The 24,709-nt window shown below is 43.6% G+C and overlaps 1 protein-coding gene across 5 annotated transcripts in view; it reads right to left on the bottom strand.

Annotated features, from left to right (window-relative positions):
* Positions 1 to 11,251, bottom strand: part of LOC132886366 (NACHT, LRR and PYD domains-containing protein 12-like) — an 85,369-nt gene extending 74,118 nt beyond the window's left edge. For 2 of the 5 annotated variants that reach the window (XM_060920934.1, XM_060920935.1), the window contains exons 1-6: positions 11,096 to 11,233; positions 10,393 to 10,503; positions 8,664 to 8,780; positions 8,168 to 8,222; positions 6,627 to 6,831; positions 4,604 to 6,383 (exon numbers count right to left, since the gene is read on the bottom strand). In XM_060920934.1, coding sequence (XP_060776917.1) covers positions 4,604 to 6,383; positions 6,627 to 6,831; positions 8,168 to 8,222; positions 8,664 to 8,780; positions 10,393 to 10,499 — 2,264 coding nt within the window. In that variant the 5' untranslated portion in view covers positions 10,500 to 10,503; positions 11,096 to 11,233. Of the gene's footprint in view, positions 1 to 4,603; positions 6,384 to 6,626; positions 6,832 to 8,167; positions 8,223 to 8,663; positions 8,781 to 10,392; positions 10,504 to 11,095 lie in introns of all 5 variants that reach the window. The other 3 variants (XM_060920936.1, XM_060920932.1, XM_060920933.1) reach the window with 3 other exon arrangements.
* Positions 11,252 to 24,709: the final 13,458 nt, after the last annotated feature.

The raw sequence follows: 24,709 nt of genomic DNA, 5'->3' as shown, positions 1-24,709 counted from the left end.
CACCAGGCTACAGCAACACCGCCGGGCCAGGACCTTTGGGTCCACAGCAGGAAGGCCTCTTGTCAGTCCAGTCATGCCCCCTCCTTCTCCTCCCACCACCATATCGGTACCAGAACCCATGCAAGTGGACCGCACCCGTCTGACCCAAGAGAAAAGGCAAAGAAGAATCAACACACGCTCCTGCCTGTACTGTGGCCAACCAGGTCACTTCGTTGCCTCCTGTCCAGCAAAAAGCTAACGCTCACCTGTGAGGGGGGTACCGGTGAGCATGACCCCCATACACTCCTTCTCTACTCAGCGCACTCTTCTCTCAGCTGTCCTCTGGTGGGGAGATCAACAACTGGAGGTGGGAGTTCTTGTCGACTCTGGTGCCAAGGAGAACTTCATCGACGCCAGCTTGGTGAGTCAGTGGAGTCTGCCTACCAAGAGCCTGGAGAAACCCCTGGTGGCCAACACGTTGACTGGAGTGAAATTGCCAAACATCACTCACATCACTGCTCTGGTGAGTCTCACCCTCTCTGGCAACCATCATGAACAGTTATGCTTTCTTGTCATTAATGCCCCTCATGCTCCAGTAGTTCTTGGCTACCCTTGGCTTATTAAGCACAACCCACATGTTGACTGGGTAGGGAGGTGTATTATGGGTTGGAGCCCATTTTGCCACTCAAACTGTCTCCTTCAGGCCCAGACTCTGTCGAAACCTGTCTCTGATGTCAACGAGGAGTTTCCAGATCTGTCAGGCGTCCCCCCGAACTATATGGACCTCAAGCCTGTATTCAGTAAGTCCAAAGCCTCTTCCTTACCCCCTCACTGCCCCTATGATTGTGCCATTAACCTCCTTCCTGGCACAACTCTCCCTAGAGGTCGTTTGTACTCCCTGTCATGGCCTGAGATGGAAGCTATGGACAAGTACATTCAAGAGTCCCTCGCTGCAGGCATCATCTGCCCTTCCTCATCTCCGGCAGGAGCAGGTTTTTTCTTTGTTGGAAAAAAGGATGGTTCATTACGCCCCTGCATTGATTACCGTGGTTTAAATGATATCACTATTAAAAACCGTTACGCTCTCCCTCTCATGTCCTCAGCGTTTGAACTCCTCCAAGAAGCCAAGGTATTCACCAAACTGGACTGAAGGAATGCCTACCACCTGGTCCGTATCCGCGAGGGGGATGAATGGAAGACGGCCTTTAACACCACCTCAGGTCATTATGAGTACTTGGTCATGCCCTTTGGCCTTACCAATGCCCCTGCGGTTTTTCAGGCCTTAGTCAATGATGTCCTGAGGGACATGCTCAATCAATTTGTCTTTGTGTGATGTGTGATGTGATGTGTGATGGCATTTTGATTTTTTCCAAGTCACTCACTGAGCATGTTGTCCATGTCCGTAAGGTCCTGAAGCGTCTTCTGGAGAACCAGCTGTTTGTGAAGGTGGAGAAATGCGAGTTCCACCAGGAAACAGTCACTTTCCTCGGGTATGTGATCACCCCGGGGGGCATCCAAATGGACCAACGTAAGGTCAAAGCAGTGTTGGAATGGCCCACACCTGCTAGTCGACGGGACCTGCAGAGCTTCCTTGGCTTCGCCAACTTTTACCGGCGCTTTGTCCGAAATTTCAGCACTGTAGCCGCCCCCCTCACCGCCCTGACCTCTTCAGTGGTTCAGTTCATTTCAGTGGTTCAGACCACAGCTGCAGAGGAGGCCTTTCAAGACCTGAAGCGGCAATTCACCTCTGCTCCGATCCTGATCCAACCCGATCCCAACCGGCAGTTCATTGTGGAGGTAGACGCTTCTGAGGTGGGTGTTGGCACTGTGCTCTCCCAACGCTCTGCTAAGGATAATCGCATACACCCATGTGCCTTCTTCTCTCACCATCTGTCACCGGCAGAACAGAACTATGACGTGGGAAACAAGGAGCTGCTTGCAGTGAAGTTAGCCCTGGAGGAATGGCGGCACTGGTTGGAGGGTGCCCCGCTGCCATTTTTGGTCTGGACTGACCATAAGAACCTGCAATACATCAGTTCTGCCAAGAGACTCAACCCCCGACAAGCACACTGGTCCCTATTCTTCTCCAGGTTTAACTTCACCCTGTCCTACCACCCTGGTCATAAAAATGTTAAGCCTGATGCTCTGTCCTGACAGTTTCCCATGTCCAAGATGAATCCAGACTCTAACACCATCCTCCCTTCCCACTGCATTTTGGGGACAGCTCTGTTTGATGTGGAATCCACTGTGAAGGCTGCTCAAGCGGATGAAGCAGGCCCCAGTCAATGTCCCACTAACCATCTGTATGTTCCTAACTCTGTCTGCTCACAGGTGCTGCAGTGGGGTCACTCCACCAAGCTGTCCTGCCATCCTGGACCCCGACAAACCCAAGCGTTCATCGGGAGGAGATTTTGGTGGCCGTCCATGAAGGAGGACATTACCAACTTTGTCCGGTCCTGCCAGGTCTGTGCCCGAAACAAGACCTCCACTCAACCCCCTGCTGGCCTGCTGCAACCCCTGTCCGTGCCCCAAAGACCATGGTCCCACATCTCCTTAGACTTCGTGACTGGTCTGCCCCCATCAGACGGTAACACTACCATTCTTACTGTTGTGGATCGTTTCTCAAAGTCTGTTCATTTCATTCCCCTGCCTGGTCTTCCATCTGCCAAAGACATTGCAAACCTGATGATTCAACATGTATTCCGCATACATGGGTTGCCTGTAGAAGTGGTATCAGACAGGGGCCCCCAATTCACTTCTGCATTCTGGAAGGCTTTCTGTAAATTGCTTGGTGCCTCTGTGTGTTTATCTTCTGGTTTTCACCCGCAGAGCAATGGCCAGACCAAGAGGACGAATCAGTTGCTGGAGACTGTGCTACGCTGTATGGCGTCCCAGAACCCATCCTCCTGGAGCCAGCAGCTTCCATGGGCAGAGTATGCAATCAATTCACACATCTCCTCTGCCACGGGTCGATCTCCCTTCGAGTGCTCCTTGGGGTACCAGCCACCACTGTTCCCGGAACAGGAGAAGGAGGTCGGGGTTCCATCAGTGGAAGCCTTCATCCGCGGGTGCCACCAAACGTGGAGGCGCACCCGCTCCACCCTGCTTCGCTCTGCTGCCAGGATGAAGGCCCAGGCCAACAAGCGTCAGTCCTGGGCCCCTCGATATCTCCAGGGACAACGCATATGGCTTTCCACACAAGACCTGCCCCTGAAGACGGAGTCTCGCAAGCTCACAGCACGTTTTATCGGGCCCTTCCCCATTGCCAAAGTCATCAGCCCCACAACGGTCTGGCTCAAGCTCCCCTTACCCCGCGCCGTATCCACCCCACATTCCACGTCTCGAGGGCCAAGCCCTTTCTGTGCAGTCCCATGCATCCTGCCCCCAAGCCCCCCCCGCCCCATCGATGACTCTGAGGCATACACTGTCCGATGGCTGGTGGAAGTTCGGCGCCGGGGCCGTGGGCTGCAGTATCTCATTGATTGGGAGGGCTATGGCCCTGAGGAGAGGTGCTGGGTCCCGGCCCGGCACATATTGGACCCCACACTTATCAGGGACTTTCGCCGTCAGCATCCCGTGTCTGCCCGGGGGACTCCGGGAGGTGTCCGTTGGGGGGGTACTGTTAGAGTCTGAATGTCCTGAACTCTGGCCACCCACTGGACAGTTGTAGTACTGCGGGTGTGTTCACAGTGTGTTTGTTTTGATGTCCCATGTGCCCTTTGTTTTGGTCTCCTGCCACGCCCCCCTCGTGCCTCACCTTTGTCACCTGACTCAATCACCATTGTAATCAGTGTCAGCTGTTTCCTGTTTAATTCTGTGTGCTGGACTGCTACTTAAGCGCTGTCATTTCTCTGCTCTGTCTCTGATCACCTGACCTTGACTCTAATGTTTGTGAACCTGTTTTTGCCTGTGAAGATTATCCTGTTTGTCCGTGAGTAACCAGTGGAATCTGGAATTCTGCTTGGGACCCTTTGAGAGTTTGTTCTTATGGATTTTTGTGGACTGCCTCAGTGACTTTTTGTATCTGAAAGTTCTACTACTAACCTCTGTACTTTGCTGGATCTTTTTTTTTGGATTTTTGTGTGAACTGACTGAGTAACTTTGAACACGAAGCCCACAGTGATCTTCTGTGCCCTTTTGTTTGTGGACATGGTTGAGGACTGCTTTGAAGCATAATCTTTTCACCTGCCCTGACCTTGTGACTGTGTTAAAAGAATAAACCTGCCAAACTGATCTGCATTTGGGTGTCTGTCTCTGAAACCTTACAGTGTGTTTCTCTCAAACACAGAAATCAGAGGACAGGACGCCACATCAGCACATTTACAGGAGCAGCAACGTCTTTCTGCACTCCACGATCTCTCAGCTACAATTTATTATCACACCATTAGCTCATGGACAGAACACACACGTGAGAGCAAGCAGCTTCTCTCTCTCTCTCTCTCTCTCTCTCTCTCTCTCACACACACACACACACACAAGAAGACAATCTTCAGTAAAAGTACCAGAGGCTGGTTTCCAGATGATCAGAGTCATTATTCACAAGCATTAATCCTAACAGTGCAGTTCAGTGTCACATTAAAATAACAAACCATGCACTAATACAGTTAAAAATAAAAATACTCACTCGGCTCTTCTGGAGGCTTTGACCACTGGAATCAGCTTCAGAAGACATTCCTCTGATGGGTCATATTTACTCAAATTAAACTCATCCAGCTCCTGTTCTGAGTTCAGTAACACAAACACCAGAGCTGACCACTGAGCAGGAGCGAGTCTGGTTCCACTGAGACACCAGGAATCTCTTCTGTTCAGGTAGCGTTGTACTTCCTGCACGAGAGAATGATCATTCAGTTCATTCAGACAGTGGAACAGATTGATGGATTTCTCTGGAGATGGATTCTCCCTGATCTTCTTCTTGATGTATTTGACTGTTTCCTGTTTGCTGTGAGAGCTACTTCCTGTCTGGGGCATCAAGCCTCGTAAGAGAGTCTGATTGGATTCCAGTGAGAGACCCAGAAGGAAGCGGAGGAACAGGTCCAGGTGTCCATTCTCACTCCGTAAGGCCTTGTCCACTGCACTCCTGAGGAAATCAGACATGTTTGACTTTCTGAAGAAATTAAAAAGTCCAGGAGGTTGATTCCCGAGCACATTTGTCTTTGTAAAAATAAAGCAGAGAAATGTGTATAAAGCAGCCAGAAACTCCTGAACGCTCAGATGTACAAAGCTGAAGACCTTCCCCAGGTGAAGCCCAAACTCCTCTCTGAAGATTTGGGTACACACTCCTGAGTACACTGACACTTCTCTCACATCAATGCCACACTCTCTCAGGTCTTCCTCATAGAAGATCAGGTTTCCTTTCTCCAGCTGTTGGAAAGCCAGTTTTCCCAGTGCCAGGATACTCTCTCTGGTCTGCTGAGGATCAGGCTCACATTTCTGATGGTACTTTTGCTCCTTGTGTTTGATCTGAAAGATCAGGAAGTGTGTGAACATTTGAGTCAGAGTCTTGGGGATCTCTCCACTCTCTGCTCCACCCAACATTCTCTCAAGAACAGTGGCTGAGATCCAGCAGAAGACTGGGATGTGGCACATGATGTAGAGGCTTCTTGAGGACTTCATGTGTGTGATGATTTTATTGGCCAGGCTCTGATCACTGATCCTCTTCCTGAAGTACTCCTCTTTCTGAGGATCACTGAACCCTCGTACCTCTGTTACCTGGTCGACACACTCAGGAGGGATCTGATTTGCTGCTGCTGGCCGTGAAGTTATCCAGAGGAGAGCAGAGGGAAGCAGATTCTCCTTGATGAGGTTTGTCAGCAGCACATCCACTGAGGCCGACTCTGTCACATCACACAATCTCTCACTGTTCTTGAAATTTAGAGGAAATTGACACTCATCCAGACCATCAAAGATCAACAGGACTTTGTAGATGTTACAGTCTATTAATCCTAGTTCTCTCATTTCTGGGAAAAAGTGATGAAGGAGATTCATCAGACTGAGAATTTCCTGCTTCATCAGATTCAGCTCTCGAAAGGGAAGTGGGAACATGAAGGTGACGTCCTGATTCGCTTTTCCTTCGGTCCAGTCCAGAATGAACTTCTGCATAGAGACTGTTTTTCCAATTCCAGCAACTCCTTTAGTCAGCACACTTCTGATGGACGTGTCTTTAAAGAGATCATTACATTTGATGGGTGTCTCCTGTGTTGCTGGTCTCCTGGACGCTGTCTCAATCTGTCTCACTTCATGTTCTTTATTGACGTCTCCACTCCAACCCTCTGTGATGTAGAGCTCTGTGTAGATCTCATTCAGAAGAGCTGGGCTTCCATGCTGTGAGATTCCTTCATTAATTCTTTTGAACTTCTCTCTCAGGTGGGATTTCAGCTTTTGCTGACACACAGAGACCGCAGACTCTGATAAAAAAAAAAAAAAGTCATAACATCTTTTAATGCAAAAATCACTGAACAATATAAATGAAATATTGATGTACGCTTCTCATTAATTATAAGAAGTTATAACTGAAAACATTGCAAACTGAAACTAATTCCAGAGTTCTAAAATCACTGACTGATTCAGCTTGATAAATTTAAGATGATGCATTTAAATATGAACCAAACTTATGGAGATAAAATAAAGTCATGATTCAGAGCTCTTACTGGTCTGCAGTGTGTGAGCGAGATCTGTGTGGTTCATGTTCTTCAGGAAGTGCAGTGTGATCTTCAGCACTCCCTCTCTGATGCTGCTCTGATCCTCCTCATCCTCCACCTCCCTCTCAGAGCATGCTGGGGAATCTGGACTCAGGAGCTTCTTAAACCTTTTCAGCTCCTTCTGTATCACAGCGATGACTTTGTGTTCCAGCTCCTGGTTAGAAACACACAGGAACAAATCGAAATATAATGTTACACAATGAGAGAGGATTTATTTCAGGAAAAGAAGAAAAGTCTCTTTCTATTCCCACAGTTACAACTGAAACTCTGTCTGATCAACATCAATGTCCTTGACCTGTGGTGTCTCCCAGGGGTCGATTCTTGGACCATTACTATTCAACCTTTATATGCTCCCACTTGGACAAATTATCAAGAACAACTAAATTTTGTATCACTGCTATGGAGATGACACCCAAATTTATTTTGCTCGATCACCTAATGATTATGCCCCCCTTGAATGTCTCTACCAGTGTATCGGCCAAATCAACAACTGGATGTCACAAAATTTTCTCCAGCTGAACACAGATAAAACAGAAGTAATTATATTTGGGAAAAAAGATGAAAGACTCAGGATTACCATTATTCTTGACACAAAGGGGATTAAAACAAAAGATATGGTTAAAAATCTTGGTGTTTTCATTGACAGCGAGCTAAACTTTGACAGTCACATGAAAGCGATCACTAAATCGTCATTTTATCACCTAAAAACATTTCCAAACTAAGAGGACTTATGTCAAAAAATGATCTGGAAAAATTTATACATGCCTTCATCTCTAGTAGGGTTGATTACTGCAATGGCCTTTTCACAGGCCTGCCAAAAAAGACCATCAAACGACTTCAGCTGGTTCAAAATGCAGCGGCGAGGGTTCTCACACGAACAAAAAGAACAGAGCACATTACCCCAATTCTAAGGTCCCTTCACTGGCTTCCAGTAAGCTACAGAATTGACTTTAAAGCATTGCTGCTGGTGTACAAATCTCTAAATAGTACAGGGCCCAATTACCTCTCTGATATGTTGCAGCAGCCAAACCCAATCAGATCTACCAGATCGCAGCAGCAAAATTTACTGTTAAAACCTGTTGTTAAAACAAAGTGTGGTGAAGCAGCTTTTAGCTACTATGCAGTGCAGCTATGGAACCAACTCCCAAAGGACATCAAAAATGCTCCTGCTGTTGGCAGCTTCAAATCTAGATTAAAGACCAAGCTGTTCTCAGATGCTTTCTGCTAACTGATAAATATCATCATCATCTTTACATGTTTTAAACTTTACTTAACTTTTATTCTATTTTATTCTGCTGTTTTTACTGAACTTTCTCTCTTCTTCCCCCTTTATTTTATGCAATTTTATTTTCTATTGTTTACTGTTTTGCTTTTACCTTTGTAAAGCACATTGAACTGCCACTGTGTATGAAATGCGCTATAGAAATAAACTTGCCTTGCCTTGATTACCCATAATGCAACTGTATGTGGCTAAAACTGCACACACACACCTTGAATATGGACTCCAGTTGACTTCTGCTGATGTTTGATTTCTTCTTTTGTGGTCTGTGAACAAACAAAACACATCCTGTAATATGGACTATATGTACCATAGCTGTCCAACACACGCTAATAAATACAGAGACAGATATTTAACACTGTCCTCTTAACACAATACACTGAGTTCAGGATTTCCTCACTGATACGAACATACTTACAAACACATGAATGAATGAATGAATGAATGAATGAATGAAATAGTGATATAGTGATGAATGTCCAGGTGTAAATGTTCTCGTGTTCCACCACAGACCCTCCAGCTCTGGGACTGCAGGCTGAACTGAACTCTCACAGCAGTTTTCCTCACTGCCAGTCCGAGAGCTGCAGCACTGCACAGTTTAGTGTTTTACTGCTTCAACACCTGATAAAGCTCATGAAGGGCTTCATCATGAGACCAGTGAGTTTGATCAGGTGGAACAGCACCGTAAAACACCTCACTGTACTGACCTCACATCAGCAGAACCGTCTCGGTCTCTGAAGGCAGGTGGACGTCCCACTGACATCTCACTCTTCATGGACACACCGCTGGGTTCTGGTGAGTCTGATCTCTTTCCCTCCATCATTCTGCAACACAGATATTATTACATCCTGTAATTAAGGTTCGTGTACATGCTAATATAAAATGGAGTGTCTCCAGAAGACTGCATATCGAGTTTGAATTCATGTTGCACAGATCGTCTTAGTCTCAATTCAATCTTAGTCTAATAAGCAGCAAATTAAATAATACAGACAAATAAAAGTCAAGGCCTCACATTTCAACCAACCATTTTATATCTATAAATGTTTAAAAGACTCCGACATGAAAAACAAGTGAAAACATGCGCGCGCACACAAAAGCTCTCTCCAAACAATAAATACTTGCACTGTGTTCAAATGCATTTGCAGGGTTCTTTTGTGACTCAACAACCGCTTCAAACGGAGTCAGTGTTTGGTGTCTGTCCAACCATTTCATGGAAAAACACAAGAGTCTTTCTATAACTCGGGCTATGTTCCATGTCCATTGATGGGAATTATATTTATTCTCACTATTTTCTTCAAAAAACATCAAATATTACTGATTCATGGAAAGCATGTTATAATATCACACAAACATGATGTCCATCCTCTGCTTCACTGCACCTGAACTTTGTCATGATGTTCCTGAATTGATTGTTTTTGCTCTGTTCGTTTTTCAGTTGGGGGAATTTTATTTTCAAAATCATGAATAAAATGTGTCAGTCAAAAACAACTATTTCTTATTTATTTCAAAAGTCTAAAAATGAAAGAAAAATATTCTTTAAATGGATTTTCTCATTTAGCAAATTTAAAAATCTAAATTGATGAATATCCACAAAAAAATGGGAAGCCCCTCGTTGGGCAGCCAGTCAGAAGTCTGTGATCAAACAAAGAAAAGTCCTTTTACAATGATTTTAATAGGAGCTGCCATTTTGTTTTGGGCCAGTTCTGGGGAGGTACTTTGTACTGGGACAGATTGTATAAAACCTCTGCCATCTCTGGAGGAATTTCAGTGTGTTCCGGAAAACACTCAGTGCTGGCACTGTCTTCACGATAAAGGCGCTTTCAGATAACTACTTTTGTGGAAGTGTGTTTTTGAAATTCAGACTTCCATGACACTCTCCTGCTACATCCATGAAGATGGCGAAGTAATCTGTCAAGAACGCAGGCAGCAGATGGATGTCAGCACAGAAAAAGGATTTTATTCAAGCAAACAGGCACTGGCCAGGTGATAAGTAAACAAATCCTGGCAAGAAAAAAAAACAGAAAAGCAAAATTCAAGGTTTGTTCAGGTCAGGAATGGCACACCGAGAGTTTGCAGTGATCTGTTGGAATCGTGTGCTGTGGTAACAGTGAACAGGTGAATGAAATCAATAATCAGGTGACTGAGCGGTGAGGTCGAGGCTGGGTTCTGTGGTCCATGGTGGCCATGTTTGAAGGCCACTGTGAATTATGGGAAGTGGAGTCTTGAGTGCTTCCAGGTGCAGACGTGACAGGAGCTCCGTAATGCACAATATCAATTGGTGTTTATTCAACAGTTACGTCCAGTCCCCTAATCAGACAAGTTGGACTGAATAGCAGCAGGGCTGTGAAAACTAAGCTGACAATGAAGCTGAAGGCAAATGTGTACATTCTGGATTTTGTTGTTGAGAAAAGAATGAAAACATCTCACTATACTGACCTCAGATCAGCAGAACTGTCTCTGAAGTATACTGAATGGTCCTTTGTCCATTGACTCTTCATGGACACCGAGCTGGGTTCTGGTGAGTCTGATCTCTTTCCCTCCATCCTTCTGCAATAGAGATATAATTACAGAGTATATGGATGATTGGATATCGAGTTTGAATTAGCACAGAATCTCTTCAACAATCTTCATCTAATAAACACAAAATAACACAAGACTTCTGTCTCAAAATAAATCAAAGCCTGATAAAAGTCTTATCAAAGCCAACAGTTCAAAACTAAGGAACATTTGCAAAAAGTGGCATTAAATGCCTTGTTATTTGGTTTCAGATTATCAATCTGTGTACATTGTGATTAGTTTTACTCGTCATGTCTCATGTGTTTATACAGACCCCTCTGAAAGCACTGGAACAGCAAGGGCAATTCTTACATTTTTCTCATTTACTTGCAGACTATTTGTTCCAATACTTTTGATCATCCAAATAATGGGTGGTCTGCCTCCAGAGGTGTCGTGTTCTGTTGTTGAACACATCGAGATGTAATGATCAGGAAATGAAGCTGGAATTCTGATCTTTGGGTTCATATTCATCTTTTGATCTCAAACCCAAATGTGTTTGGTGTGAAGCAGAAATAAAAGAGTTGTTCTTGCTGTTCCAATACTTTCAGAGGGTTTTATTAAAGCTTTAGATGGAGAAACTCACCTTGTTTTCGTCCTAAAAGAGTTTATTTTCACCTCGACACAAAATCCAGCTGCTGAGTTTTGCTTTCTCTTCCTGCTCTGGTGGGGGAAAGACACACACACACACACACACACACACACACACTTCTTCTTCTTCTTTCAGTTTTATGGTGGTTGGCAACTATGTGTAGCTTCAATGGTGCATTACCACCACCAGCTGGACTGGGGTGTGGTACTTGAGTTTAAAAACAAACAAATCTAAATTCTTTGAATTCGACCTGTGTTCCTTCAGAAGCTAAATACATATTTGAAGCAGATTTCACCTGCACTACTTTGCAGAATGTCCTCCAAGTTTAACACTAATTGTTTCCCTTGCAACAGTAAAATTAATCTTTGCCTTTCTTCCTGGTATTTAGGACATTGCAAAATAACATGCTCTGTAGACTCTGGGCTGCCACAGAAATCACATTTTCCATCTGCATGCTTTTTTTATTATCACCAAAGAACTATTTAATCTTGTGTGTCCAAACCTCATGCTTGAAAAAGCATCCTCCTCTTCCTTACTTCTGTTGGTGTTGCTACTCTTTCCCACTTTCATCTCATCTCATTATCTGTAGCTAATTTATCCTCTTCTACAGGGTCGCAGGCGAGCTGGAGCCTATCCCAGCTGACTACGGACGAAAGGCGGGGTTCACCCTGGACAAGTCGCCAGGTCATCACAGGACTGACACATAGACACAGACAACCATTCACACTCACATTCACACCTACGCTCAATTTAGAGTCACCAGTTAACCTAACCTGCATGTCTTTGGACTGTGGGGGAAACCGGAGCACCCGGAGGAAACCCACGCGGACACGGGGAGAACATGCAAACTCCGCACAGAAAGGCCCTCGCCGGCCACGGGGCTCGAACCTGGACCTTCTTGCTGTGAGGCGACAGTGCTAACCACTACACCACTGTGCCGCCCCCTCTTTCCCACTTTGTTCTGGATATTATAAAACTGTCTCCCAGTCTGGCCATTGTCTCATAATGTTTGCCATTTTCCCTTAACTATGTTTTTAACCATACTTTTAATTTCTGTCTTGCTGTAAGCGAATTCAATATCTATGCTGGGATTTCCAGCTGCTTGTTGAGCACATTTATCTGCCATCTCATTCCCTCCAACTCCTATATGAGCTGGTACCCATACAAGAGTTATCTTAACTCCTGTCTTTAACAGATTATTTGCAACTTGTAATATTTCAAACAAAATGTCCTGCCTTGATTTTGACTGGGACGTTCTCATGCTAATCAAAGCTGAGCTGGAGTCTGAAGCAATTACTGCCTTCCTTGGCCTGTTAACTTCCACCCATAGCAGGGCTCGCCACACAGCAACCAACTCTGCTGTGTAAACTGCTAGATCATCATTGATTCTTTTTCCTACTTTGACTTTTAACTTTGGGATAACAAAAGCAACCCCAACTCTTTTACCAGCCATTTTAGAGGCATCTGTGTATAGAGTTATATCCTCTCTATACGTCTCCATAAGATAGCTCTGAACCCTTAATTTGTCCATGTTGCTCTCTTGCATCTCCTCTAATAACCCCAGGTCAATGGATACCTCTTTAAAAACCCATGGTGGAACAGCTGGGATAGGCACAGTAGAACTTATCGTTAATTCACTAAACCCTATCTCATTAACTTTATCATTAATCACCCAACCAAAACTTCTGACTTGGGCATTTCCACACTCTTGACATTGCCTCAGGACTGGTTGACTCATATGATTTTCATTATGACCCTTCAAATTTGCCCAATACACAATGGCTAACTGTTCTCTTCTAAGATGAAGAGGCATTTCTCCCATCTCCACCTGGATAGCTGGCACTGGAGTAGTTTTAGTAGGAAAGGGGGATAAAAGTGATGAAGTGGTAGAAATTGTGGTGGCACCAATGTAAGAAGGAGTTATAGCTATAAATCTATTTGTTATACTAATCTGTAAATGTTACTGTAGCACCACCATTGCATGTAGGTTGACAAAACTGTACTTGTTCATTGTGTGAAGTTCTCTTTTATGTGTCGTTGCTTGACACAGTGTGATTGTGTGTTATGAAGACTGCATGATGCCATGTCATTTTTGTTATGAGTATCACTAAATTGGAAAAAAAAGGTAAAATGCACCCAATAAAGTCACTGTTGGTGGTGAACAAAATCGCACCTGTTCATTGTGTGAAGTTCTCTTTTGTGTGTCACCGTTGCTTGACACAGTGTGATTGTGTGTTGTGAAGTTTGCATGATGCCATGTCATGCCTGTTCATGGTGTGAAATTATGAATATTCTTATTTTTAAACAGACAGTTGAGGGTCACTATTGCTTGGCACAGTGGCATGGTGTGTTACATCTAAAACTAAATAAAAAAGGAAACACAAAATAAAAAGTAAAATGCACCCATAAAGTCATTGTTGGTGATAAATTGTGTCACATTCATCTCATTATCTTCGGCAGAGCAGTGGGTTTAAAAACAGGCTGATGAATATCTGGACTCGTTGAATGAGGACTTATCGTTGAGTCTCTAATAGTCATTGAATTAAGTGACTTTCGTAGGTAAAATTAGGTGTTTAACAACCTGTTAAAAATACACCAGAATGCAGGAAATGGCATCTAATTAATTAAAAATGTTCTGGGGGAGGACCCCCAGACCCCTCACCAGTGTCTCCCCCCCAAATAAAAATGCTTCTGATGCCCCTGGTTCTCTGCATAGTGCAGTCATGTCTGAAGTGTTCCTCTGTGTATTTAATTTATCAGTGAATAAGTTTCTGCTGCTCTGTTCATTCCAGGAGCCATGACTCTGAGAATGCTCACAACAAGAACAAACCTCATGTCCACAATATTGAACTTCAGTGGTGTTTGTCTGTCAGTTGATGAGGTTAGAAATGTAGAGTCAGGTGCGGCGTCTTTCAGTGGATTTAGAATGAAATCTTCAAGGGGATTTTCTCACGTTTCAGTTTAAAATGTTCAAGCTTCACTTTCATTCATTTATTTTCTTTGCCTCTTGTCCACTGTGGGTCGCGGGGGAGCTGGAGCTGATCCCAGCTGACACTCACAGAACTTCACTTCTGAATGAGACTCATGTGAAGAGAAACTGATTTCTGTAGTTTACAGACACATGTTCTATATGAGACAATAAAGAGAGAAACAGGACGATCAGATTCGTGATATATACTGTTAATAAATGTCATATGGAATGCCTAAATATGAACCTTTCAAGCTTTATTATTATTATTATTATTATTATTATTATTATTATATGCAGCAATATAACTGCACACAATTCTTTTACACCATACTGTTACATGATGGTGTTTGAGTTCGGTGCAAAAGTTTGTACACCCAAAGAGAAAATGAAGTGTACAAAGAACTTGCCATCTGTTTGGTTTCACAGCCCTTTCTTCATCATCATCATCATCACAAGGTACAGTCATGGCCAACATGGCATTAATAGTTTTAAAGGTGGAAAACAATTGAATTCATGAGCTCAGAAGTTTGTACCCCCTTTTCAGAACATATATTGGTCAAATATTCTGTAAAAACATGCATGTCCAGTTTTTTCCCACCTTTATATAACTGATTTTGTCAGCTCTTTACCTCCAACCAGATTTTTAACCAGAGATTCATGAAGAAGTACAGTACTTTTTTAATTTCCCACCCCTTTTTAACTACCCCGAAATCCAAACTACATTAATACACCTTTAAAAATATATACCATATATACACTTCATGAATATCTATATAAATATATAATTACAAATATATATATATATATATATATATATATATATATATATATATATATACACTATATACACTTCATAAATATCTATATAAATATATAGCTACAAAAAAAAAAAAATATATATATATATATATATATATATATATATATATATATATATATATATACAGTTCATAAATATCTATATAAATATATAGTTACAAAAATATATATATATATACTACATACCTATCCCTGTAAATATAAATATATAAACTATCCCCATAAATAAATATATACCATATATACCAGATACTAAGTTAGTTCTAATATAACAATCAACCCTATTCTATTTATAGATTTATCCCTCATCATCCTCCGTTAACATACTTCCTCTTCCATATACTTGTTTAAAAATATTTTTTGTACCTTTTTTTAAACAGATTTATATTTGCACTTTGTTTTATTTCTGTCTCCAGTCTGTTCCATAAAGTCACCCCACAGCTCGATACGCACATGCTTTTCATATTTGTTCGAACCTTTGGTTTTTTAAAATTTAGGTCTCCCCTTAGATTATATCCCCCCTCTCTCTCACTAAACATCCCTTGTATATTTTTTGGTAATAGATTATTTCTCGCTTTGTACATTATTTGTGCTGTTCTGAATTTGACCAGATCCATAAATTTCAACATGTGTGATTTTATGAATAGTGAGCTTGTGTGATCTCTGTATCCTGTTTTGTTTATTGTCCTTATTGCTCTTTTCTGTATTGTACATATCGGCTGCAGAGTGGTTTTGTAGGTGTTTCCCCAGACTTCGACACAGTAATTCAGATATGGCAAAAATAACACGTAATATAGAGTATGCAAAGATTTGCAATCAAGAATATGTTTTGTTTTCCACAGAATTGCCGAGCACTTTGCCAGTTTTGCTCGTATGTATCCTCCATGAGGTTTCCAGCAGACTTTATGATCCAAAATCACACCAAGAAATTTAATTTCCTGTACCATTTCTATCTTAGTATTGTCTGTTATCAATTCTACAATACAATCTATTTTGTGTCTCCCAAACAACATGATCTTTGTTTTGCTTAGATTTAATGATAATTTATTTTTGTCAAACCATAGTTTTAGTTTATTTATTTCAGTTGTGATTGTCTCTAAAGTCTGCTGCAAATTCTCACCGGAACAAAAAATATTGGTGTCATGTGCAAACAAAACAAATTTCAGTACTTGTGAAATTCTACATATGTCATTGATATATAATATGAATAATTTCGGACCTACACAGTCACTGACACGGGCTTAGGTGTTCAGAGACTTTCCTCAGTTTATTGTCGGACAAACATGAGTATATATTCACATTCAGGAATGTGTTGTAGCTCTGTGATTGGATGATGATGTGATTCATGAAGCTAAGTTATCCATGTATGACAGGGTAACATCAGTGGGTGATGGGAATGGGTTAATTCAGGGCTTTTCAAAGTGTGGGGCGCGCCCCCCCGGGTGGCGCCAGAGTTCTTCAGGGGGGGCGCAACGTGAGAGACAAAATGGATCGATTTTTAGTACCTGAAGCTACAGGGAGTGAGGAGACAGCCAAGCAAAAAAACAGAGCCTCCAGGATGTTGCGATTTGCAACTTCAGCGCAAATTCAACCAATCCCCGCGAATTCAGGGCGGTGTTGCAATTATATCCAATCACCACAACTTTCCCGCAAATGTGACCAATCGTTGGTGTCGTCTTGAGGTGACATCGACAAACTACCTTCCGCCTTACTTCTGGATGTCTATGTTCAAGAGAAGCAGCATACGCAGTGTTGCCAGATTGGCGGTTTCAAGTGCATTTTGGCGGGTTTTGAACATATTTTGGAATGGAAAACGTCAGCAGTATCTGGCAACATTGCATGATGTGCGAGACAATGTTTATATAGGCTTAAATTCTGTTGCTGAAAGTGTGTTATGTTTACAGTGAAGGACTGTGTGCACTTTATTTTTTTTTTACTTAATACAAGAAATTAATGGATGCCAACATTTTTGCCAAAATGGTATTTTATTTTCCATTGTTTAGGCAGCTTCAGCATCATACTGTGAGATTCTGTTCAAATTGTTTTTTTTCTTCTATGAAGCCTGAGCCATTTATTTTATTAATTTATAATTACTGTTTAATTTAGTATTCAGGAGAGACTGCCTGCACACGGTACTAGTATTAATAGTTTTTTTTTTTCTTACATGAAAGCTGAGGCATTTATATTATATTTTAAGGTAACTTCATGTTGTGCTGTGAGGTTCTCTGCACTTTAACTTTTGAACAAACAGGTGCATTTGGATCAGTAAAGCCTATTTTTCTGCATTTTTGTAGTCCTGGTAATCTTTTATATTGGTAAAGTTGTTTATAGGACCATTTCTCAGTGTCTTTGTTTTTTTTAATCAATAGTTTTTCAGTAATAACTTAATATTTAACATATCACTCAATTTTAATCACAAAAAGAGAAAATCGCAACAATTTCTCGCAACTTTCACTTCCTCCCGCAATGTAATCACAACAAAAACCTAAACACCGCAACTTGCATCGCAATTTTTTTGGAAACCCCTGCAACATCAGACATTTTAGCCCGCAACAATCACAAAAAAGGCCCGCGGAATCCTGGGGGACTGGAAAAAGAAGGAAGTATGACCACAATTATTTAAAGTTTGGATTTTCATGGACTGGATCTGAAGATGCTCCACTGCCACAGTGTGTTGTCTGCCAAGAGGTGCTAGCTAACGATGCTATGAGATGTTTAAAATGTGTAAAACAAGATGTTTTAAAAAGCACAGATGTTTAAAATGTGAAAAAGAAAAAATAATGTGTACAACAACCTTTTTTTTTAAATACGAATGGAACATTAAGTATCGCAACAACAAAAATTGTAAGGGGGGGGCGCTGTTGTTTATTTGCTCTCCGAGGGGGGCTGACTCTCCCACACTTTGAAAACCCCTGGGTTAATTCACTGGTTTAGACTGCTTTATGAAAAAAGAGATACATTATGTACCATTACATCATGCATCAGGATTATAATCTTGTGAAAGAAGAAAGACATTACTGGTCAAAATAGCCTTCATTAAACAGAGAGCAGAATGTGAGCAAAGATAAATCTCAAGGATTTAACTAACCACAATAAGTAGCTGTCAGAACTGCCTGGATCAGTTTTATGTCAGGTTCTGTGGACTTTTCAGCCTGCTGTTCATCTATTTGACCACTAGATGCCACTATTCTGCATTATATTTTCTTTTGTTTTTCTTGGGTTACACTTGTCTTCATGCTATTGGCTAAGCGAATCATTGATGGCAAGTAGTTGATTGGTTGGCCTATATATATATATGAGTTTGTTTTCTTTCCACTTTGCTGAGTTCTCCTGTGAGCCACCGTGTGAGTACTTGTCCTGGGTTTTTCACTATAGCTGTTTGCTCCACTGTTCTGAACTGCCTTTTGACCACTCCCTCTGTTTTCTAAGAAGAGGATTGTTTTGCTTTTGACTTTCTTGAGTGGATATTATTTTTGAACTTTTGTGCCAAGTACTGTTTTGCCATTTTTGGGTTTTCTTTTTTGTGCATTTTAATGACTGACCTTTTTGGATCTGGGGTATACATGCTAAAGATTTATTTTGATTTTTGATCTGGTGCTCTCAGTAAAGACTTCCTTTTTGAAAACGCTAAGTCTCTGCATCTCTGTCCTGAATCTCTGTCTCATTCCAAGGGTGGCCTGAGGTTTAAGATGTTCAATCCCCATCTCAACCAAAACCCTGACAGAAGAACTCAGCCAGCAATGGACGGAGCAGAGGATATACCACTTCCCGAGTCCGATTCTGTGCCAGTGCCTGACCCCTTACCTGCAACTGGCCCCGCATATGACCCGGCACGCACCCTCCAGCACCTGGTAGCAGCTGTCACCAGCCGAGAGGAAACCATGCGCCATCATGAAGAGGTTTTAGCCCAGTGGGGGGTCGGAAATGGGAAGACAAGCTGGCATGCTGACCAAGATCCACCAGGTCCTCCAACTTCGTCAACCTACACAACCTGCCCCTTCAGCCTCTTCAGCTCCTCCACCCCTTACAGCCATGTCTTCCAACGAGCCAACTGCGTCTCTTCCTGTGCACAGCCGTGAGCCCCGCTTGCCTGCCCCAGAGAGGTACAGTGGAGACCCTAAAGGTTGCAGGGGCTTTCTAACCCAGTGCCGTCTGTCCTTCGACCTCCAGCCTGCTGCCTACCCTACCGAGCATTCCCGAGTGGCCTACGTCATCACACTCTTGACTGGAAGAGCCCTGGCCTGGGCCACAGCCCTCTATGAAAGCAACAGCCCTGTTTGCGTTTCCTTCCTGTCCTTCTCTAAGGAGATGTTGAAGGTCTTCTCCCCAGAAGTCAGTGGTCGCACCGCAGCCAACAAACTAACTTTGCCAGGGCCATCAGTCAGCAGCGGACTATGCCATTCAGTTCCGCACCCTAGCAGCGGAAAGCGGCTGGGGGGAGCAGGCTTTGCTCGCTACCCTCTACAGTGGATTGGCTGACCATATCAAGGATAGGCTATCTTCATGGGAGGAGGCTGAAGACCTCAAGTCGTTGATCTCTCGAGTCATCCGGCTGGACAATCGGCTGCAGGAACAAAACAAAGCCCCGAAAAGCTTCGTTTACCAAGCAGTTCCAGTCCGTAGCAGCCCAGCAGTCGACTCCTCTGACGGAAGACCGGAGCCCAGGGAGCTGGGGGGAACTCGACTGTCTCAGGCAGAACGTGATAGGCGAATGAGGGAGCGTTGCTGCATTTACTGCGGAAAGCCTGGACATTTTCACAGCACCTGCCCAGAACTCCTGGGAAAAGGCCAAACCCCGTCCAGCCCCAGGAGATCTGTGATGGGGGTGACATCTCCTGATCTCCCGTTCACTGGCTTCTTCGTTCCTGTAACTCTCTCCTGGGATCACCAGCGGCACTCTCTCCAGGCCTTCATTGACTCTGGTGCTGCCGGCAATTTCATGGACCTCTCTCTAGCACAACGTCTGGGGATTCCCACATCTGGCCTTGACCCCCCTCTGTCAGTGACTGCCTTAGATGGACGACCTTTGGGTGGGGGTCTTGTAGATCTAATGACCTCTACCGTTCACGTACGGATCGACAGTCCACCAGGAGGAACTGTCATTCCATGTAATCCAGTCTCCAGAATTTCCCATAGTCCTTGGATTCCACTGGCTGACTCGCCACAACCCTCATCTAGACTGGGGCTCACGCACGATCCTCCAGTGGGGCCTGACCTGCCATGCCAGCTGTCTTGTCTCAAGTACCTGTCCCGAGTTTCTCAAGCCTCCCGAGTTGTCCCAAGCCCCTCCCGAGTTGTCCCGAGTGCCTCCCGAGTATCATGACTTGAGAGAAGTGTTCTGCAAAGGAAAAGCAGCGACCCTACCACCTCACAGACCCTATGATTGTGCCATTGACCTGCTGCCTGGCACCTGTCCACCTAGGGGTCATATCTTCTCACTCTCTGCGCCAGAACGCCTAGCCATGGAACAGTATATCAAGGAGTCACTGTCCTCAGGCTTCATTCGACCCTCCTCTTCTCCAGCCGGAGCTGGCTTCTTCTTTGTGGGCAAGAAGGATGGAGGCCTGAGGCCTTGCATTGATTACAGAGGACTCAACAACATTACTATCCGTAACCGTTACCCCCTGCCACTAATGTCATCAGTTTTCGAACTCCTGCAAAATGCCACCATCTTCACCAAATTGGACCTTCGCAATGCCGACCATCTGGTCCGAATTCGTGAAGGAGATGAGTGGAAGACTGCATTTAACACCCCAACTGGCCACTATGAATACCAGGTCATGCCCTTTGGGCTCACAAACACCCCTGCTGTGTTCCAGGCCCTTATTAACGATGTCCTTCGTGACATGCTGAACAGATTTGTTTTTGTTTATTTAGATGATATTTTGATTTTTTTCTAAGACCCCCTCCGAGCACATTCAGCAGGTCCGACAGGTTCTCAGTTGCCTCCTCAAGAACAACCTTTTTGTTAAAACTGAGAAATGTGAATTTCATGTTCCCAAGGTGTCCTTTCTTGGCTATGTCATCTCTGAGGGGAGGATTCTCATGGACCCTAAGAAGGTGAAAGCAGTACAGGATTGGCCGGTCCCCAACACAATCAAGGAGACGCAGAGATTCTTGGGCTTTGCAAATTTCTACCGGAGGTGGCCCTTGCCCATTCCTCGCAGACCATGGTCGCACATCTCTCTTGACTTTATCACTAGTCTGCCTACCTCTGAAGGTAACACCACCATTCTCGTTATTATTGATAGATTCTCTAAAGCCTGTCGTTTCTTGCCTTTGCCCAAATTGCCCTCTGCCTCTGAAACTGCCAGACTAATATGCGACCATGTGTTCCGAGTCTTTGGTCTTCCCCAAGATGTCGTTTCAGACCGTGGACCCCAGTTCACCTCCTGCTTCTGGCGAGCCTTCTGCAAGCTAATCGGGGTGACTGCGAGCATCTCATATGGCTTCCATCCCCAGTCTAATGGGCAGACAGAGACTGAATCAAGACCTTGAAGCCGCCTTGAGATGCATGGTCTCGACCAATCCCACCTCCTGGTGCTCCCAACTCCCATGGGCTGAATACGCTCAACACGCTGAAGTGCTCAGCTATAGGTATGTTGCCCTTTGAGTGTCAGTTTGGCTACCAACCGCCTTTGTTCCCTGAACAGGAGGTGGATGCAGGGGTCCCGTCTGCCCAGCAGTTTGTGCGGCGGTGTCGGCGTACGTGGGGTAGAGCCAGACGTGCCTTGCTGAGAGCCTCCCGACAGTACCAGCAGCAGTCCAATCGCCATCGGAGGGGGGGTCACCTTCCGACCTGGCCAGAGGGTCTGGCTCTCGGCTCGGGATCTTCCTCTGAGGGTGGAGAACCGGAAGCTGGCGCCGCGGTTCGTTGGTTCCTTCAAGGTGCTCCACCAGGTCAACCCTGTGGCCTACACTCTACAGCTGCCCCGCTCCATGAGGGTCCACCCGACCTTCCATGTCTCCCGTCTCCGCCCAGTGGTCACCTCACCGCTGTCTCCAGCTCCTCGGCTACCGCCTCCTCCTCGGCTCATCGATGGCCAGGCCACGTACACGGTCAACTGGCTCCTGGATTCCCGCTGTGTCCGTGGGTCTCTTCAGTATCTGGTGGACTGGGAGGGGTATGGGCCGGAGGAGCGCTCCTGGGTGCCGTCCAGAGACATACTTGACCGCTCCTTGATTAGAGACTTCCATCGCTTGCATCCTGATCGGCCTGGGATCGTCAGGAGACAATCTTAGGGGGGAGGTTCTGTGGACTTTTCAGCCTGCTGTTCATCTACTTGGCCACTAGATGCCACTATTCTGCATTATATTTTCTTTTGTTTTTCTTGGGTTACACTTGTCTTCATGCTATTGGCTAAGTGAATCATTGATGGCAAGTAGTTGATTGGTTGGCCTATATATGAGTTTGTTTTCTTTCCACTTTGCTGAGTTCTCCTGTAAGCCACCGTGTGAGTACTTGTCCTGGGTTTTTCACTATAGCTGTTTGCTCCACTGTTCTGAACTGCCTTTTGACCACTCCCTCTGTTTTCTAAGAAGAGGACTGTTTTGCTTTTGACTTTCTCGAGTGGATATTATTTTTGAACTTTTGTGCCAAGTACTGTTTTGCCATTTTTGGGTTTTCTCTTTTTTTGTGCATTTTAATGACTGACCTTTTTTGGATCAGGAGTATACATGCTAAAGACTTTATTTTGATTTTTGATCTGGTGCTCTCAGTAAAGACTTCCTTTTTGAAAACACTAAGTCTCTGCATCTGTCCTGAATCTCTGTCTCATTCCAAGGGTGGCCTGAGGTTTAAGATGTTCAATCCCCATCTCAACCAAAACCCTGACATTTTAAGCATGACAAACAGCTACAGTGGTGCTTGAAAGTTTGTGAATCCTTTTGAATTTTCTTTATTTCTACATGAATATGACCTAAAACAACATTGGATTTTCATGAAAGTCCTAAAAGTAGATAAAGAGAACGCAGTTAAACAAACTAGGCAAAAATATTATACTTGGTCATTTATTTATTGAGGAAAATGATCCAATATTACATATCTGTGAGTGGCAAAAGTATGTGAACCTTTGCTTTCAGTATCTGGTGTGACCCCCTTGTGCAGCAATAACTGCAACTAAATGTTTGCGGGAACTGTTGATCAGTCCTGCACACCGGCTTGGAGGAATTTTAGCCCGTTCCTCCGTACAGAACAGCTTCAACTCTGGGATGTTGGTGGGTTTCCTCACGTGAACTGCTTGCTTCAGGTCCTTCCACGACATTTTGATTGGATTCAGGTCAGGACTTTGACTTGGCCATTCCAAAACATTATTCTTCTTTATTTATTATATCTGAGGATTTTAACTTGCATGTAGATAATCCTGAAAACACCTATGCTAATGAACTTCTTGCACTTATTGACAACTTCAACCTTGTACAACGTACAGGGGCCGATCCACTCTCGTGGTCATACCCTTGACCTCGTCATCACAAACGGTCTTACTGTTTCTACTACTGTTGTTGACCTGGCCTTATCTGATCATTTTTGTGTTTTCTCTGATGTTTCTATGTCTCCTCACATTCAGAACAGCTCAATGACGATGGGTAGGAGAGTCATAAACGACAACACGTGTTCTCTTTGAGCAAGCTCTCTCTCGGATCTCAACCAAAATGTCAGACTCTGTAGATGATTTACTGGAAATTTTTAATTTAAATATGACCCAAATTATGGATGATATTGCTCCATTCAAAATCAAGAGTCAATGATAAGCAGAAAGCACCATGGAAGCAATACCCAGCTGTTAAACTGTTAAAGAGAGAATGTAGGAAGACTGAAAGAAAATGGTGCAAAACTAAACTTCACATCCATTATCAAATCCATAAAGAGATGCTTTGTAAATATAATTATGAAATTCGTAAAGCAAGACAGTCTTTCTTCTCCAACATCAACAGGAATATGAACAATGCCCGTGTGCTATTTTCAACAGTAGAGAAGCTAACAAATCCCCCACCACAATTAGCACCTGAACTTCTCTCAGTTAATAAATACAATGAGTTTGCATCCTTCTTTAAAGGTAAAATTGATAAAATACGACATAATATTGCTCATAATATATCTCAGTTGCAAATAATTGAAAAACTGCAATCACCATTGACACAGACAGATAACTTCAACACAGTGTCAGAATTTTGTTTAATTGATTGAGACTCTTGAAAAAACTGTACAAAATCTCAGTTCCTCAACATCTGAACTGGACATTCTGCCCACAAACTTTAAGTCTGTTCTACATCTTATAATTACAGCTGTGCTTCAAATCATAAAAACATCCCTAGAGACTGGCATTGTTCCTGTGTCCTTGAAAAAAGCCGTTGTAAAGCCCCTACTTAAAAAGAATAATCTGGATGCTTCAGTATTAAATAACTACAGGCCAATATCAAATTTACCATTCATCGGGAAAATCCTTGAAAAAATTGTCTTCAATCAATTAACTGCCTTCTTGATATCAAACAGCTGTTTTGATAACTTTCAATCAGGATTTCATGCCAATCATAGCACTGAAACAGTGCTGATTAAAGTTATAAATGACATACATCTTAATACTGATGCAGGCAAAACATCGGTCCTGGTGTTACTGAACCTCAGTGCAGCTTTTGATACTGTTGATTACAACATACTGCTATATCGACTTGAACACTGGGTTGGGTTGACTGGTAAAGTTATCAATTGGTTAAAATCATACTTAAAAGATAGAAGCTTCTTTGTTACCATGGGAAATTGTACCTCAGCATCAATGTCCTTGACCTGTGGTGTCCCCCAGGGGTCGATTCTTGGACCA

Source organism: Neoarius graeffei, chromosome 5, assembly GCF_027579695.1.
Source record: "Neoarius graeffei isolate fNeoGra1 chromosome 5, fNeoGra1.pri, whole genome shotgun sequence".
NCBI lineage: Eukaryota > Metazoa > Chordata > Actinopteri > Siluriformes > Ariidae > Neoarius > Neoarius graeffei.
This window is presented reverse-complemented; position numbering and strand designations above follow the sequence as displayed.